Here is an 18,003-nt window from a genome sequence, read left to right as displayed (position 1 = left end):
AAGAGGAGGTGGCTGGTGTCTCCCTGCTGTCTTCACACCAGTGGCTCCAGGCCGAGCGGGTCCCATCACCAGTTTCCTGGCCTGCTCTGCAGGTGTGTCTCAACTCCTACTCTGTTGTCTCTGCAGGACTTTGGGAAGTGCCCACGACTGAGGCTGTTTACTCAGGAGTACATCCTTGCCTTGAACGAGCTCAATGCGGGGATGGAAGTGGTGAAGAAGTTCATTCAGAGGTGGGTCTCCTGGCTGACACCCTCCCCACCCTGCCTGTGAGCCAGCTTTCCTTCTTTCCCAGAACCACGCACCCCACAGATGCCCAGAGGGGCACCACTGGCGTTCAGAGGCCACGGGCGTCTCTTCCTCTGCGAGGCTCTCCTGGAGCCTCCTGACCACGTGCAGTCTGAGGCACTTGCATGCCGTGTGACGCTGAGCCAGTCAGGTGCTGTACCTCTGGTCCTGTTTCCCCCACACAGGGGTTGTTGTGTGATTACGTAAGGTGGTGCACGAGGAAGCCCCTGGCATAATACCTGAGGCTCAGCAGGCGCTCAGGAAATGGTAACAGTTCTGAGTAATATGAGTACACCCTTGGGCTGTGGGCGCCAGGTGTGCAGGAAGTGATCCCCTGTGGTCCCAGGCAGTTTCCACTGGGGACTTTAACAGCTATCTCAAACTTGGCCAAAATGAAGCCAAATATTCTGGTTCTCACCCCCTTCCGGTGTTTGCATGGGTGGGTTGGTTTTGCTTTCATTTTAAAATATTTTTCTCCATGCCTTGGTTTCCTCATCTGTAAACAAGAATCGTAAAACCCACTCCATCCAGTTAGTGTGAGGGATTCGGCAGTCTGACCCACAGAAGCACCAAGAACTGTGCACAAATGTGATGGGAGCACCGGTGCTCGTTGTCTTGACTCTTCTTGTGTGTGAAGAGAACCCAAACGGCCCGACCAAGCCCGTGCTGTGGCCTCCCAGACAGACTTCCCTGCTGCTCACCGGGCGTCTCCAGACCCGACAGTGTGCCCATCTACCAGGGTCAGGGTGACTCGGGGCCCCTTCCAAGTACCCAGTCAGGGTTTATAAAATTCTTTAGGTGAGGCCTCGCTCAGTCCCAGTGGCCACAGTGGTTTTTCCAGGAATGTTACAGGTATTATCCCCAGGTCCCACACTGCCCCATTTTGCAGAAGAAAGCTGAGGCAGCCATGATTAATAACAATGGCTGTGTTTATGGGAGCCTTTGCAACTGTGTTCCAGACCCCGTGCTAGGTCAGCAGGACCATAATAGTTTTTCTTCCAAAGCAGGGCAGTTTTGAGAGTAAAATGGAGTATTAGCCATAATTATTTCAGAACCCCCAGCCATAAATGTGACCGTCCCAGGCCACATGGCCATTATCTGCTAAGTCTTCCCATAAGTTCGAAAATCGGGTGTTTACTGTTCCCCATTAGGGAGGGGGCCACCGTTGTCCCCATTCTATAACTAAGTAAACTAAGAGTGGCATGTTTAAGCAGCGTGCCATGGCCGCTCAGCTGGACTTGAACCCAGGTGCCCAGGACCTGGAGCTCACGGCCCAGAGCTTGGTTCTCTGTTGCCTGTACAGGTCAGGGCTCGGACCCAAATCTGGTGTTGCCACCTCCCCACAGAAGGCTCAGAGTGCTCCCCCAGGGACCTCCTCAAGCTGTCCCCAGGCTCCCCCGACCTCCCTGCTGTGGGCACCATCCTGCAGCTGCCTTACCCTGCCCTCTGCTCTTTTCCAGCATGCACGGCCCCACAGGGCACTGCCCTCACCCCCGGGTCCTGCCCAACCTGGTGGCCGTGTGCCTGGCTGCCATCTATTCCTGCTATGAAGAGTTCATCAACAGGTCAGTCACCACCACCACTGGGAGGGCCTGGGTGGGGGCACACTGCCACCCCAGGGTGGGGACAGTGAGAGGCCAACTCACCAAGCATGGGAGGTACAGCAGCCTCCTCCGGGCCGGCCTCCAGTGTGTTTGCCACACCCCGTGTGCTCGCTGAGTCCAGGGCCCAGAACCCAGGCATGTCACTGGAAAAGCAGACACTATGAATGAGCCTTGGCAGCTGCACGGCAGTGGTGCTGACCTGGCTTCAGGAGCAAGAGTTTTATTCTGGAGATTTCTCACCACCTGGCACATGTGACCCATTGGGGCCTGGGGGTATGTGTGTGTGCATGCATGTATGAGGGAATGTGCACACATGTGGGTATGCACATGGGGTGTTGTGTGAGTGTGTGAGAGAGTGCACATGTAGGTGTGTGCATTGCCCACATGTGTGAGTGTGCAAGCATCTCTCCAGTGGTGGCTGTAAGGTTTGCTCCCTCTTTGCCTGTCTTCATAAACACAGATTTTGCCTGTGTATATCTTGAGGGCCCACTGTGTGCCAGGCATAGTGTTGGTACTGCAGGTAAAAGAGAGCACAGGACCCTCCTCAGAGCTTGTGCTCTGCTGGGGGAGATAACATACAAGTAAATATGCAGGATCATGTCAGATGGTAGGCAATACTGTGAAAACAATAAAATGCAGCCATGACCAGAAAGCAGGCATGGCAGGGCCACTGTCTTGGTTCCCCTGGGGCTGGGGGACAAACCTTACTAGGGAAGGAAGCCCGGAAAACACTGGGGAGGAGGACGGATGACGGAAACTGGAGCCTGTGTTCGTAGGCGGTGACCACCACCCCCGTGCACCCCACTGGCCGTCCTGGGAGACCATGTGGAGCACGCCGGTTGTTCCTCTGAGGGATGGTGACGCGAGGCGGTTACCTACCCGTTCCCATTCCGCCTTAATTGAGGATTGCTCCAGGGATGGAGTGACGCAGATGCCACTAGTTTGCGTAGAACTTTCGACAGTGACCGCTGGGGTCACTGTGGAGGATGCGCTGTGCAGGGTAGAGATGGCATCGGCTGCAGCCGCCCTGTCCGTCATTCAGGTGGCACACTGCACAACTCCAGGGGGACATGGAGCTGGGGATTCAGTGGGAATGTATTTCAGACCTTAAAGAAAAGGCAGCAGAACATTCTGAGTCACTGAAAACCTGTACAGATGGGGCTTTTACAACAAATACTGTACTTTGAGGTCTTGAGGAAAGGGCCACAAATGAACCTTAATAAGGGGGTATTTTCTTATGATGGCTTGAGAAGGGAGGGTGACCATTTGTAATGTCCTCATCCCCAGGCCCTGCTATTCAAAGGGACCATGTCCATCTTGAATCATTTCCCTATTCAGAAAGAGGTGACAGTATCCTTGAAGCCAGAACATGCAGATGTCATGCTGATCATTCCCGAGTGCCTGTGAGAGACCCTGTAACATGTTATATTTCAGTGGAAAAGGTGGTCAGAGGGCAGTGCATGGCCTGTATAGTCATCTCAGCCTTCCTGTGTACACTGATGGTCACGCCCTTGACCTCGTACACTGTAGCCCAAGAGCTGGCCGATCTGATCTGCACGCATTTCAAACTCAGGCCTCCCCAGGAGGCAGGAAGAGCAAGAGGAGGACACACACACACACACACACACACTCTCTCTCTCTCTCTCTCTCTCAGGCTCCTTTTCCTTCTGAAGCCTCTGGCCCCCCCCAGCCTGCTTGGGCCCTCTCCCTGGATACTGAGCTGGGACTCGGTGCAGGGCAGGGGCCAGAGCAGGAAACCACACATCCAAGTTTTCCCTTTGTGTGTCTGTGGCCCTGCCAGGGTGCCCTGGAACAGGGCTTAGGAGCAGGAGGCAGAAAGACAGGATGCTGGAAATCTCCCTCCCAGTGCCCGTCCCAGGGGAAGGGAGGCGGAAGGAACCAGGATGAGGAAACACACACACCGTTGTAGTCAGGGGACTGGGGACAGCAAGAACCAGTGTGCCTCCTTCTCTCATTCAGTCGGTACTCGTTTAGTGAGGGCCCATTAAGTGCCAGGTGTTGAAGGTACAAGTGCACCCGCAGGTGGGACCCCTGTGCTCCCAGAGCAGATGATGTAGCAGTGGGTGGGGTGTGAGTAAACAGTTACAGTACAGTTTGGTCAGGGCTGTGATGGCAGAAGCTGAGGTATCATTAAAATGGTCTCCGGCAGGGAGTCTTAACCCTGGCTGTGTATCAGAGTCACCTGGGGAGGCTTTACAAAAATCAGAGCATAAAACTGAGCAAACACCTACTCTGTGATCCAGCTCCTCATAGCTTTTGGTATATTAATGAGAAGATGTGTACAGGGATGTTTATTGCTACATCATTTCTATAGTACAAAACTGAAATCTGCCTCAACGCCATGTCCTAGGACAGGAGAATGGATAAATAAGTTACGATCTGTTCTCAAAAGCCATACTGTATATAGCAGCAGGAATGAATGAACTCATGCAACCAACCCACAGCCGTAAGAGTAGGTAAAAGAAGTCAGACCCAAAAGATACGTAGAGTGTGATTCTTTTCCCTTCAAGAACATGCAAAATAAATCTGTGGAGATAGAGGCCAGAATAGTGGCCATCTTTAGGGTGGGGAGTTAGATGGAAAAGCATGAGAGAAGCTTCTGGGCTTCTGGAAGTATTTCACATCTTGATCTGGGCCAGTGGTTCTCAGATATTTGGCAATGTCTGGAGACATTTTCGGTTGCCACCACTTGAGCAAAGGGAGGGGTGCTACTGGCATCTAGCAGGTGGAAGTCAAGGACACTGCTGAACCTGTCGCCAGGTGCGGGACAGTCCCCATCAGAGAATTACCAGAATTTTCTGGCCCCAAATGGCAGTGGTGCCAAGGTGGAGGAATCCTGATCTGGTGGGTGGTTATTAGACAGGAATGTGTAAAAACTCATGAAGCTCTGCACCTACAATTTACACATTTGACTATTCTGTTTTTAAGTTACACCCACGTATGCTGGAGCCCTGTTCCATTTGGAAGCATACCTCTTCCCAATTCCACAGTCAGCAATGGCACATTGGTGGCTTGAATTTGGTCATCATAGGAGTATTTATGAGGAAATTGGCCAACACTACAAAAGCCAAGGCAATTGGCTTTCTTTTTCAGCATACTGCTGGTTGTATCTCCATACATAGTGGGAAAAGGTTTGTCACAGCCCCACCCACTGCATTCTGATTGGATTGGGATGGCCCTTGCAGTGGATTGTTCTGTTTTATTTAAACTCCCCAGACAAGTCAAGTTCATAGCCAGAGTTGAGAACCCCTTCTCTCAGGGGAAGTGAGAAAGGGATCCTTCAGGGAGGTGATGTTTAAGTTGAGACCTTCTAACTATCAACAGGGTAAGAGACAGGATGAGGTGATCCAGGCAGAGAGCACAGAAGGTACAAATGCCTGGCAGGGCAGGTGGAGTTGCCATTAGTCACATTTTCCTACCTATGGTCCTTAACTACTTGCTTCAGGATCCCCCAAACTACTTCTTTAAAAAGCAGACTCTTAGATTCCAGAGCCCTGGAATCTGCTTTCTGGGCAAACTCCTCTGGTGATCTGCTCCATCCTAAAGATGAAGGGCCACAGCAGGGGAGGAAGTGACTACAGCAAAGAGAGGGGGAAAGTAGCAGAAGGTGATGCTGGAGAAGAGGGCTGGCCATGGACAGACTTGCACTGCTGAGCTGCTCCTGGGAGTGTGTGTTAAGTGCAGGTTCAGATTCAGCAGGTCTGGGGCAGGGCCTGAGACTCTGCTTATCTCACAGACCCCCAGTAGTGCAAATGCTGCTAATTCAGGGACCACACTTTCAGTGCAGAACTCTGCCGAGGTTTCATTTGTGGAGTTTTCATTCTGAGTGTTGGGTTTTAAGTATGGAAGAGACTCAACGAGATACCAGTTTCCAAATTCCTCTCTGGCAGCAGCTGCACAGAAGATGGACTAGAGGGGGCAAGATGACCTTGGGGGAATTGCAAGCCACTGTGCTTATAACCAGGTGGCCCAGGTGGAGGCACAAGAGAGGCTGAGGCAGGTCTTGCTGCTTCCTGCACAGACCCCCTCAGAGCCCATGGTAGTTTGAGTTCCAGGTGTTGCCAGCAGTTCCTCCAGGAAATCACCGAAGGGCCACAGTCTTGCAAGACCTTTCCCAGGCTCAGGCCGGTCCAGCTCTGTAGGGCAGCCCCTGGAAGAGAAAGCCCGTGCTGTCCTCAGGGCCCATCTGCGGTGCTCTCTGTGGTACACGGTGTACTCGCACACAAAGGAGCAGACAGCTTGACCCAGGTTAGCATGGCTCACTGGAAAATCACCCGCTCTGAGCCAAACAGCCTTGAAAATCCACTTTTAAATCCCAGCAAAGGCAAACAAAGGGAAATGGAGTGTTGAGCATTTCAGCAGCAAATTAGCTCCGAACCCATAGCCCTCCCCCTACAGACCACACACACAATTTTCCATCAACCATAGAATTTTCGGACTTTGGCCCGTGGCTTTTGTTTTTCCCTAGCAAAGTTTCAAGTGTATTTATCAAACATCCTTGGTGGGCTCAGCTCAGGCCTGGGCGGTGGTGCATACTTGATAAATTCAGCCCCTCTGTGTGTGTTGGGTTTTACTTCTGTGCTCAGTCCATCCTTGTACATAGGGAGGGTGTGCATCTTTGGAAGCACAGGGCACACGCATGTGGCACATTTAGGGAGAGACTTCGTCGAGCTGTTTGTGTCCATACCATTGTGTTCTGAGTCTCTTGGAGCAGCGGGCTCAACCTTGACTGCACACAAAGGGTGTCTAGACCCCAACCAGAGACTTTACTCTAATTGGGCTTCAGGATGTTGAGACACACCACAAGGGACACTGGTGTCCAGCTAGGGATGGAAAGTTCTGGTTCAGAAGCAGGGTAAGGATGGCAGGTAGAAGAAATCAGAGCAGACTTCATGGAGGAGGAGGACTTGCATGTGGGATATTAGAAGCCACAGTGGTGGTGAGGGGCCTGGCCTTTGTAGTCTGAGACCTTATATCAAATCCCAGACCCTTCCACTTAATAAGCCCTATGATCAAGGGTAGGTCATTTGACCTCTGGACACTTCTTTCCTCACCCAAAACATGGAAATGGTAATATCCCATTCAGGGATATCTGAGAAGTCTGTGTAAGAGCACTCAGCACTGTACCAGCCCTGGGGCATCAACAAGGGAAACCCACTGCTAGAGTTACCTTCAGTCTGATGTGCCTCCAGGTAATGTTTGGAAGTGCTCAGTGAGGAGGTGCTTTATCCAGCCTCAAGGCACTAATGTCATTGTGTCCCAGCCTAGCATTTCCCAAACAAACCGGACATCTGTGATGCATAGAGCCCTTTCTCAGTTAGCACCCTGCACAGTCATCATTCCTTCAGGTGGTTGCAGGTGCAGTACGGCGTGGGGGCGCGGGTGGGGGGTGCTGCAGACAGGAGAGACCTGCGTGCTCCAGGAGTTTGGGATTCTGGGGTTTGGGATCTCCTTGAAGTGGATTCCCAGGTGGAGAGCAAAGGCTGAGTGAGCCCTCGCACCTGGCGGGGGTGGGGCAGTAGAGCTGGGGCCTGGGCCTCACCCTGAAGGACATAATGCTTCAGGACGAGAAGGGGGACACTTAGATTATAGGAAGAAACCAGAAGCAAAATTGTTCAGTTATGGGGGTGTCCAACCTGCAGCCCACAGGCCACATGCAGCCCAGCATGGCTGTGAATGCGGCCCAACACAAAATCATAAATTTACTTAAAACATTATGAGATTCTTTTGTGATTACATGTCGCAATGTATTGAATGTGTGGCCCAAGACAATTCCTCTTCTTCCAGTGTGGCCCAGAGATGCCAAAAGGTTGGACACCCCTGGACCATAGGTCTCATAGGTGCGTCAGGAAGGTGGCCAGGGAACACATCTTGATGGAGGTACCTCATAGAGGTTAACATTCACTCATCCATTCAACAAATATGTGTTGAACACCTACTATGTGCAGGGACTACAGCATGTGCTTTAGGGACAGACAGCTGGGTTTGGATGCCATTTCCACCCCTCCCTGTCTTGAGATCATGAACAAGGCACCTTCCCAGGCTGAGCCTCAGTTTCCTCACTTGTGGACTGGGAACCAAGGGCACTAGCTTGTAGCATGTGCCATGGAGGTTCAGGGAGGCATTTCGTGTGGTGGAGCCTGGCTTGTCAGAAGCACTCAGTGGGTCTTGTAGCTCACAGCTGTCAGGACTTCAGGCATGCCATCACCTGCACTCACAGCCCTCCACCTCTTCCCCCAGCCGCGACAACTCCCCAAGCCTGAAGGAGATCCGGAATGGCTGCCAGCAGCCCTGCGACCGGAAGCCCACCTTACCTCTGCGCCTTCTGCACCCCAGCCCGGACCTGGTGTCTCAGGAAGCCACGCTGTCCGAGGCGCGGCTCAAGTCGGTGGTCGTGGCCTCCAGCGAGATCCACGTGGAGGTGGAGCACACCAGCACTGCCAAGCCAGCGCTGACGGCCAGCGCGGGCAACGACAGTGAGCCCAACCTCATCGACTGCCTCATGGTCAGCCCTGCCTGCAGCACCATGAGCATCGAGCTGGGCCCCCAGGCTGACCGCACGCTCGGCTGCTACGTGGAAATCCTCAAGCTGCTGTGAGTGTCCCTTCTACATGCCTGTCCCCAGCAGGGTATGGAAGGGCCTTGCCATTGCCATCCATATTTGCCAATTTGAGGCATGCAAGGGTGGGCATGCTGAGTGTACACACTTGAGTTGGGGTGTGGGAACATGTGAGTGTGGGTATAGAGATGCAAGGTGCGAGGGCACACGTTTTGAGCGTGTGTGCATGTATGCTGCAGTGTCTGGGCACATGTATAGGTATGTACAGAAGCATGTGTGTGTGTGTGTGTGTGTGCGCGCGCATGAGCACACGGGTACCCAAGGGCGTCTGTGAGTCTGTGAACCTTTGTGCATTGTGTGGGATGTGGGCTCATTCTGAGTTTATGAGTGTCGTTATATGTGTGAATGGCCATGTGTGTGGTGTGACGGTACATGTGTGCCTGGGCATGTGTATGTGTGCAAGTGTACAAGCATGGACATATGAGCACTCTGCTGCTTTTGTGCACGAGTGGCTGTGAGTGCACATGCGTGAATATGAGCATTCACACATGAGAGTTGGAGTGTGTGTTTCTGTGTTTGTGCCAGGTATGCCTGTGCACCAGCATGTGAGTGTGTTTGTGTTGTGTGATCTGTGCATGCCATGTACGCTTGGTGTGGGTGTCCATAAAGGGAGTACTTTTTTGGAAAGTGGCCCTGTGGGTTGATTTGAGGACCAGATCCCCTGGCTCTTCCTTGCGACGGGCAGCGGGGAGGTACATGCGGGTCGGGCCCATATAGTCCTGGCTGGTGGGAAGAGGTCTGAGTGAGGGACCAGGAGACCTGGTCTGAGTTGGGTGTTTTGGGCTTGTCCTTGTGCCTCAGTTTTGTAACTCCAGAAGGGGCAGTGGTATTAATCTTCGATCCCCTAGGAGTCTTTCCAGCTCCGCCATTCACGCTCAGACTCATTCCAAATTCACACACCTGGTTCCCAGAGCCCCCGGTGGAGGACCTGGGCTGAGCTCTGTGGTCTCATGGACCAGCGTGGTCTAGGAAACCCCACAAATGCCTTCCCCGATTGCTCCCACAAGTCCTGTCCTTCAGCACAGAGCTCAGCCCTGCTCTCAGGACCTGGTCCAGAGGTTGGCACTGCCAGGTGCGTCATTGGTGGGTGGTGGGCTTTTCAGAGGGGTTGAGGATGGGATGACAATCATCCAACTGACTTATGGTCCCTGTCTGAAGCCAGGGCCCCTGGATGCAGGGGGAGGCCTGGCTCCAGGGGCTCGTCAGTGTTGCCAGGGTTTTACTGAGTCTCTCAGGCTATTGTACATTCTGCAGCATTGGCTCTGCCATCACGCTGTCATCAGCGTGTTGCTGCCTGGAGTGCACTCAGCATCCACAGGGGTGGAGGCAACCTACCAGTGCCTGGTGAGCTGGTGAATAAGTCTGGGAGACTTCTCGGGGTGCCCCCGTGCCCCCAAAGCAGGGCTTGTGTCTGTGAAGATGAACACACACAGGTGCACTCACCCACACACATCACGCAGTGGCTTCTTGGGCTTTAAAAGGAGAATGTGGATGCAGTATCCACAAACACTTCCTCTGCCCTGTTCAGTCCCTGAGAGGAGAGCGAGGCCTCCCGGGAGGTCGGTTCCAGCCTCGCCCAGGCTTCTGGCCGCAGAGGCCAGCTGAGGGCACAACTGTATTTAATGACAGCCCACCCCACCCTACCTCACGCCCTCACAGTTGCCAAAGGAAATTCCAAATTATGCTCTGAAAGCTTCTCCTAGAGCACACCTCAGTCCCTTCAAGGCACGGGGGCGGCTCCAGTTTCTCCCAGGAGTTGGGTGGTCAGCCATGGCTCTCGTATCCTCCCCTCCTTGGCTGAAGCAGGGCCCACCAGGCCAGAGACGGCCCTGCTCTCCACCTCAGCCCCTGACTCTGGTTGTTTTCCGCAGACACCTGGAACTCCCAGGCCCCCTGCCGGCTTGGGCCCTGGCTCATATTTCTCATTAAACACTAAGGGTTTGAGTTTCATCATGCAGTTCACACACATATTTTTTCCTTCTTCATAAACATGCTCATGAATGAGGACTCTGTTCTTCCTGATCTGCTTCCAGACCTCCTGCCTGCCCGCATCACCCAGCTGCCCGGGTGCGAGTAGGGGTCAGGGGCCCGGTCAGGGGCCGCCCACTGGGAACCAGAGGTGTTCTGACGGATGTGCAGAGCTCAGAACAATGTCTGGGCCTGGTAACTCCTTTTCTAGCAGCTTTCCTTCTCCAACTCTGCTGCCTGCTTGAGTCACTGGCCCACTAGAAGGCCTAGGACGCATTGGGTCCCCAGCAGCTCAAAGCATCCCAACGTATGATATGTCGGAAAAAAGCGCTGATTTAGAACCAGACTGCAGGGTCCAAAGGCCACAGATACATCAGTATTGCCCTGTGACCCTGGGCGACTTACTTGTCTTTTCTAAGTCACAGCTGCCTCAAGGCATTGGAGTAGTGGGGTGGCAGGCATGGCTCTGGGCGCCTGGCAGGTGTAGGCACCGGGCAAATGGGAGTTACTGCGCTTCCTGAGTACAACTGTTTCCTCTATTTTAAGACACCATTGAGAGTAAGATGCTTCGTTGACTTCATACTAATACTTGAGAGGAAATAAAAGACAAATACATTCAAAGCACACTCGGGTCTGAGTGGCAAGAAGCATGCATCTGGGAACTTGGAGAATGCAACTGTAGGACATTTGCTGTGTAACTGCAGGCGGCAGAAATCTTGGCTCCTCTCGCCCTCAGTTTTCTTGTCTGTAAAATGGGTGTCTTTCTCAGCGGGCTGCTATGGGAATTTAATGATGTGGGGCCTTTTCAGGCTGGTCCAGTGCTGGTTCTTAGTAAGAGTTAGTAAGAGTGGACTGCCGTTATCAGTAGGGGTGCTCCCTAAATGAGAGTTCCGTGTGAAGAATGAAGGAGCAGGGCTCTAATGTGGCATTGAGGAATCTTAAGAGGACATTTTGCTGGGGCAGAGGAAGCCAGGCCCAGCTTGCCAACCCTGTGCATCGGAGGAGGCCCCTTGGTCCCCGGTGTGAGCATCACGGCCCTCCCCACAGCCGGGGCCCTGAAATGCCCAGCCCCTAGTTACCGTCATTACAATTTCACACCTCTGAGAAGGACCGTAAGCCTCTAAAAGTTCCCTGGAGACGCTGAAAAAGGAAGGCTATTCCCAATGCAGGTCAGGTTGCTGCTGAAAGCGTCTCCTTGTGAGGCCCAGCCTGGCTGGTCTGACGGAAAGAACCTGGACGTGGGAGCTGGACAGAGCAGACCTGGGCCTGTGGTAGTTTGGAGTCCAGCTCTTAGTCTGCCGAGCACCTGCACATGATCCGTGTACTTATTTACCCATCTCCTTCTACATTCCTTTATCAAGCATTTACTGCACTCCTCGGCGGGGCCAGGCTCTCTGCCACGTGCTGGGGTCCCAACTGACCTTCTCTCAGTCCCTCTGAATCTGGGAGTACCAACTGCTGAGAGCAGTGGCATCACCTGCCCAGTGAGACGGACTGTGGGAAGCCACTGGCCACAGGTGAGGCCACAGGTAAGGGGTTGCTCTTGTTTCCAGGGAGAGAAAAAAGTAGCTTTTGTGAGGGAGACGTGAGCACATCTACTCACTCAGATCAGCTCAAATCTGTCTACTCGGTATTTTTCCAAAGACCCAGATTTTAAAAGAGGCCCGATGGGCTGGAGGTCAGTTGGAAGGTGCCCCAGTCATCAGGGGCTATTGGGGAAAATTCAGATGGATGTGGGTTTGTAATGACTGGGAGGCAGAACTAGAATGCAGAAGACAGGTGCCAGGAGGGACAAGGGAGACGTACATCGCCCAGCACAGTCCTGCCTGTGGAAGAACCACCCCAGCCAGATGCCACAGCTCTGCTAACAAGAAACACCAGGAATTTGGCACAGGGAAGGGGGACTGATTGGGAGCTTGGGGTCCTGTCTATGACCTCTCTGGACATCCATTTCTTATCTGTAAATGGGGGTTCTGGAGCTACCCTGAACACATAAATGGAATGCTCAAGGTGCTTCACCTGTTCTCACTTTCCTTGCTGAGCCCAGGGAAGGCTTGGCTGTCTTGTCTCCTTCCTGGGGTAGAGTGGTGAGGCCGCTCGCAGCCAGGCCTGCTTGGCTCACCAACCCTGAGGCTGGCACTGCTCTCCAGATGCTCATGGCAGGTGCTCTGCTGGCCACGGGGTTCCCTTGCCCTGTCCCTTGGGCCTGGCCAGCTGGCCAGTCCCCAGGCACCTAGCCTCCCACCCTTTGCCCAACACACCCTCTGCGCATGCTCAAACTGGTCAGACTGGGAGTTTGGAGCAGGGCCAGGAGCCAGCTGCAGACTCGGAGCTGCACCGGGCAGAGGCGAGAAGGAAGTCTGTCTGCCTCTTCCTTGCTTCGCCTCACAGCCCCTTTCTTGGTCCTGTGTGAGTTGCCATAATGGAGCCGACAGGCAGCCAAGATCCAGGCTGGAGAGACCTTGGAGGGAGAGGGCTTCTACCCAGACCCCTGCCTTGGGCTCGGCCTCAGCCTTCCACAGAGCTTAGCACCTGCGGACACGGAACAGGCTTGTCGACTTCCCTCCCCACTCAGCAGTGAACCCTGGGCTGCGCCTGTCACTGCCCTGGATGGAGCCCAGTGCACCTGCCCACTGGGCTCAACATCCCTCTGATTGCAGGCGATCTGAAGTCTCCGTAGGGCTTTCTGCATTAATGGTATTTTTATAAGTAACATTATTCATTATTTTAAGGCAAAAGAAAAACGGATAAAGTGCCCTTTTTGATAAAGGGAAATGGCCTTTCCTCACAGGTAAATGCAGGAGACAGGAGACGTCACACAGTTCAGAGGGTGGGAGCGCAGGTGCAGGAGCCAGGCTCTCGAGTGTGGGCCACCACGTTCTTCTCTGTAGAATGGGGACGCACTTCCAGGAGGAGCACCTGGGCCAATCCACATGTGGGCGTGGAATAGGACAGGCACTGTCCAGAATGTTTGTTACTACTTTCAGGCTTCCTGGAAACCAGGAGTCAGAGTCAGTGACAGGTAGGGGGGTCGGGGGGACGGACTTGGAGGGGAGACCAGCCAGCTGCAAACATATATGACCCCCTCCCCACAGAAAGCACACAGCTATTGGGTCACGGAGAGTCTCTGTGTCCCACGTGCATCCCACAGGCCTCTGAGCACCCTGGGTGGCACCCAGCCACCCATGGCAGGCATAGAGCATGTGCCCAGCCTTGGGCACTGGGGCCCACAGAATCCTTGCTCCGCACCTCCTAGCTGCCTGCACTCTTGGGTCACTGAGGTGCTCGGGGCCTCGCTTTCTCACCTGTAAAGTAGGTGTGATTCTCTCTTTTCCTTTAGTGGCTGTTTTGAGGATTAAGCGAGCAAGTTCATGCCCAGCACACAGCCTAGTGAGTGCTTAGTACACCTCTGCCAGTAGCTCTGCAGAGCTTAGCTCAGGCCACCAGGCTTTCCTGGGAATTCTCTTCTGCATGTCCGGCGTTTGAGCCTTTCCTCTGGACACTCCAGGGTGTGAGCTGTATTCCAAAGGCTGCCGCTTTATCTCCATGTATTTGGAGGAAGGCAGGGTGGGAAAGCGCTCACCCAGGAGTTATCTGAGCTGTCGTTGTTGACAGAGGCGCGTGTAGGTTCTGGGGGATGGGAAGGTTCTACCAACTCTTTTTTGGCCTAAAGCACAGATAGACATATAGCACATAACATGTACAGTATGTTGGGAGAACAATTAGTAAGATATGTCAAGAAAACTCCTTGGGCAGGAAGTGAAGAGCAGGGGGCATCAGGGTACCAGATGATGAAAAGAAACCCGAGAAACACTGAATTCTAAGTGTGAAGGAATTCTGGGGCCACAGGACCAGGAATCGGGTGTGTGGATTGACCTGGAAGTGAGCGAACACCCGGTGCCGGGGGAAGGCCTGCCTGTCCTCAGGCGGAGGCGTGGCCGTGCCCCATGTGTTCTGTTCCGTGTCCTGACCCTCCCGGCTTCTCAGGGCAGTTGGCAGAAGACGTTGCTCCTTTACTAAGCTGTGCTGGTGGGAGGAGGAAGCAGCCCTGCTGACTCCACAGTGGCCTCCAAAAGCCGTTGCTGCCCTCCCCGTGACCTTTTAGTGGCATGGCTCTAGTCACCTCGACCACTTACTTAACCACGTCTTGCTTGTCATAGGGACTCCTGTCTGCTGTGGGGCCGACTCCATGAGCTAGCTGGTCCCAGCGCACAGTGGGTGCTCAGCAAATCACAGCTGGTTTCTCATGAGCCATTGCTGTGTCAGCCTCAGTTTCCTCATCTGTAAAGTGAGGCCACTCTTATAATTGTACTCTATAATAATATTGTATTAATTATATAAACATGGAATAGTCATAACCTTCATTGTGATGAGTAAATGAACAGAAGTAAAGCTTTTAGCATGATGCAGAGTGTGTGTACACCGTGTTGACAAAAGTGTAGCTGCTGTTATTTTTCCAGTAGCATTGTTATTACCACCATTGGTGTTATTACTGCCATTAGCAGTGACTGTGAAAGAAAGCTGTTATCTGGACACAGAATACAGGTGTCCAGTAACTCAGAAGGGTTGACCCACACTATTATACAAACAAAGAGTCTGTAATTTTTTTTTTACGAATCAGTTCTGGTCAATGAGAGATGAGAACGGCTTTGTGTCCCCAACCTGAACCCCCGGTTTTAGCCTGCCTGGTTTCCATAACAAAATGACACAGGCCGCTTACACAGCAGAAATGTATTTTCTGGAGGCTGGAGCTGTGAAATCAAGGTGTGGACAGGGTTGGTCTCCACAGACCATTCTCTTTGGCCTGTTGATGGCTGCATTCTCTCTGTGTTCGCACATGGTCATCCCTTTGAGAGTGGCTGTGTTCTGATCTCTTCTTATAAGGGCACCGGTCACATCAGATCAGCCTGTACCCATGTGACCTCATTTCATCTTAATCACTTCTTCAAAGGCCGTCTCCAAACCCAGCCCATTCTGAGGCACCGGGTGTTAGGACTACTTCAGTATATGAATATGGGGGGTGGCGACACATTCCAGCTCGTAACACCCCTGATAGTTCAAAAGGTGGAACAGTGTGACCCCCGTAGCCTAGGTTCAGAGGCCAGGAGGGGTGAAATTCTGGGGAGCCGGGTACCAGGCCCTTCAGTTGCCACTGAAGTCTTGGGACAGGTTCTGCCCATCAGGCCTCGCAGCCACACTGTCAACATCAGCCACTTGTCCTCCCAGCTGCCTGGCCGCTGAGGTGGTCAGAGCAGAGCTGGTGCCATGCGAGTCTCTGACAGACTCTCGCCCCATCTTTGGCCACTGTGACAGCCCGCTGCGCACCTCTCCTTGTTTAGACCAGCCTGACGTCACCCTTCTCTTTCTAGGTCGGACTACGATGACTGGAGACCATCTCTGGCCAGCTTGCTTCAACCCATTCCATTCCCCAAAGAGTAAGTCCCACCTGTGCTTCTGACCTGTGAGAGAACCTCGGTCACCCCGAGTCCTCAGCAGGGGACCAGTCACATCACAGGATGCACCGGGAACACCAGGGACTGTGGGAGGCGGAGATTGGTTCTCAGCTCTGGGACCCTTGGAGGCACCCCCCTGAAAAATGGGGAAACCACCTCACTGCGTCCTTAGGGCTGAGTTGAGAATGCAGGCAGAGCCATGGGTGGTTTTTGTTAACTACCAGGTGGGGACAGAATACTTGCCTCTGCTCTCTCCGAGGCAACAGTGAAACAATGCGTGTGCAACCACTCCACATGTCCTGCGGTGCGTGCTGAAAGCTGTCTTAGCACGTCCGTTATGAGTATCATTAGCTCATGGTCCCCAGCGAGTTGGCCAGAAATGGGCCTTTTGTCTCTCTCTTGCCAGCCCTTACCCCGATATTGAATTCATCACAGCCAAACAGGGAGAGATCTGCCTGGTGGATAATGGCCTGAGAAGGTTTGTCTAAACCAGGCCCTAAAATGCCTCCAGGTCTCTATTTTAATAGATGTGAAGAAGCCAGGCCTCAGGAGGCAGCTGGGGCTCTCGCAGGAGCCCATTAACGAGCCTGTGTTTATGAAATGTGGCTCTCTGAGGGGGACATTACACTCAGTAATTGCCCCATTTGCTGGCTCGGCTGGTCCCTGGGGCCCCCAGGACCTGAGACCGGAGAAATCTGACTCCTGAGAGCTGCTGCTGTCTCCAAAGAGCAGTGGTGTCATTGGCTGCGCCACAGCCCTGGGGACCATCGACGGTGGGCCCATGATGCAATTCACTTGGAGGATCGTTCCCGAATGTTGCCCTGATAATGCAGCCTTAATTAGCGTGGCTGTACCTTAATTGTGGAACAATTAACAAACACACCTGGGTCCCTGGTGACCACGTGCAGGCACAGATGGTCACACCTACCCAGTTAGCTCCGCCTCTCCTGTTTACAGGTGAGGGCCCTGGGTGGTTTGGGGGTGTGGGGGCTCAGTCCACTCACTCATCAAAGGAGGCCTTTGTTTTGCAGCTTCAAATAGGAATAAAATATCAGTGGTTCATTCTCAGCTTCCTCTTCATTCTTCGAGTCAGACACAAGCCTAGCCACCCCCAGAGGAAGACCTCTGGGTCCTTGTGCTGTTTCAAAAGCACCCCACTAACCGCACTCTTCCCTTTGTGTTTGTTACAGAGCTCTCGCACATGAGAAGTTCACCAAGTGAGTATTTAGGCAGCGCCCTCACTACCTTCTGCCAGTGCAAACGTCTCCTGTCCCGAAGTCACCCCCCTCAGCCGCTCTCCTTCCGGCCGTTGTGTGTCCCCTGCACTCTGGGAGGCGGCGATGGCTCCTCTGGGAAGTTCTCCTGCTGTACACGTGCAGGCCCATCCAGGAGTTTCCTCATCCCGCCAGCTCAGCCGGCTCCCCTCCCCTCGGCCCCTCTCCTGGTCCACCTAAGCCAGGCCCCTGGGAATGACTGTCCCCACCCGTCTCTTTCAGGGAACTGAAGTATGTGATTCAGAGGTTTGCTGAAGACCCACGACAAGAGGTGAGGCCTTTCTGCTCGAAGCCTGCTGTCAGGGCGTCAGCAGGACCCGTGTGGGCCTCTCTGTGGCTCTGTGAGGGCCTCTTTGTCACCCATGGCATTCAGAACAGTTTACGCAGGCTCCTTGCCTTGTGCATAAACAGCCCCTCCCAAGCCTGAGCCCAGCCCATGATGTCAGTGTTTTACTGTAAACTCGGGCTCACCAGAGGTGGTTCCCCCGTCTGGCAGCTTCTCGGATCCCAGGCCGTGAGTTGGGGCAGGCAGGCACAGGGTCTCTCTGCTGGCTCTGAGAGACCGTCGGACTCTCCAGGGTTCTGAGAACCAGCAAGAAGTCCGAGGTGGGCCTTGTCTGTGAGCAGCGTGGTCAAGAGCCTCCCTAGGGGCTCTGCTGTCCCACAAACAGCTGTCAGCTGCTCCCCGTTGCATCGGCGTGACTGTCGTGCACGTCTCCTCCCGTGACCCTCCCGTGTGACCCCGAGTAGGTTCTGCTTGTCCCCGTTGTGCATGAGCA

At 53.6% G+C, this 18,003-nt stretch overlaps 1 protein-coding gene across 1 annotated transcript in view; it reads left to right on the top strand.

Moving 5' to 3' along the window:
* The window catches only part of CMIP (c-Maf inducing protein), a 227,574-nt gene that overhangs the window by 194,936 nt on the left and 14,635 nt on the right, over positions 1 to 18,003 (top strand). Inside the window, exons 8-13 of the mRNA XM_037142455.2 lie at positions 127 to 230; positions 1,746 to 1,850; positions 8,151 to 8,504; positions 15,867 to 15,932; positions 17,141 to 17,167; positions 17,447 to 17,495. Of these exons, the coding sequence (XP_036998350.1) occupies positions 127 to 230; positions 1,746 to 1,850; positions 8,151 to 8,504; positions 15,867 to 15,932; positions 17,141 to 17,167; positions 17,447 to 17,495 (705 nt within the window). The remainder of the gene's footprint in view (positions 1 to 126; positions 231 to 1,745; positions 1,851 to 8,150; positions 8,505 to 15,866; positions 15,933 to 17,140; positions 17,168 to 17,446; positions 17,496 to 18,003) is intronic.

Source organism: Artibeus jamaicensis, unplaced genomic scaffold (genome assembly GCF_021234435.1).
Source record: "Artibeus jamaicensis isolate MK-2021 breed Jamaican fruit bat unplaced genomic scaffold, CSHL_Jam_final contig_464, whole genome shotgun sequence".
Taxonomy (NCBI): domain Eukaryota; kingdom Metazoa; phylum Chordata; class Mammalia; order Chiroptera; family Phyllostomidae; genus Artibeus; species Artibeus jamaicensis.
The sequence above is the reverse complement of the archived record's forward strand: the minus strand, read 5'-3'. Positions and strand labels throughout refer to the sequence as shown.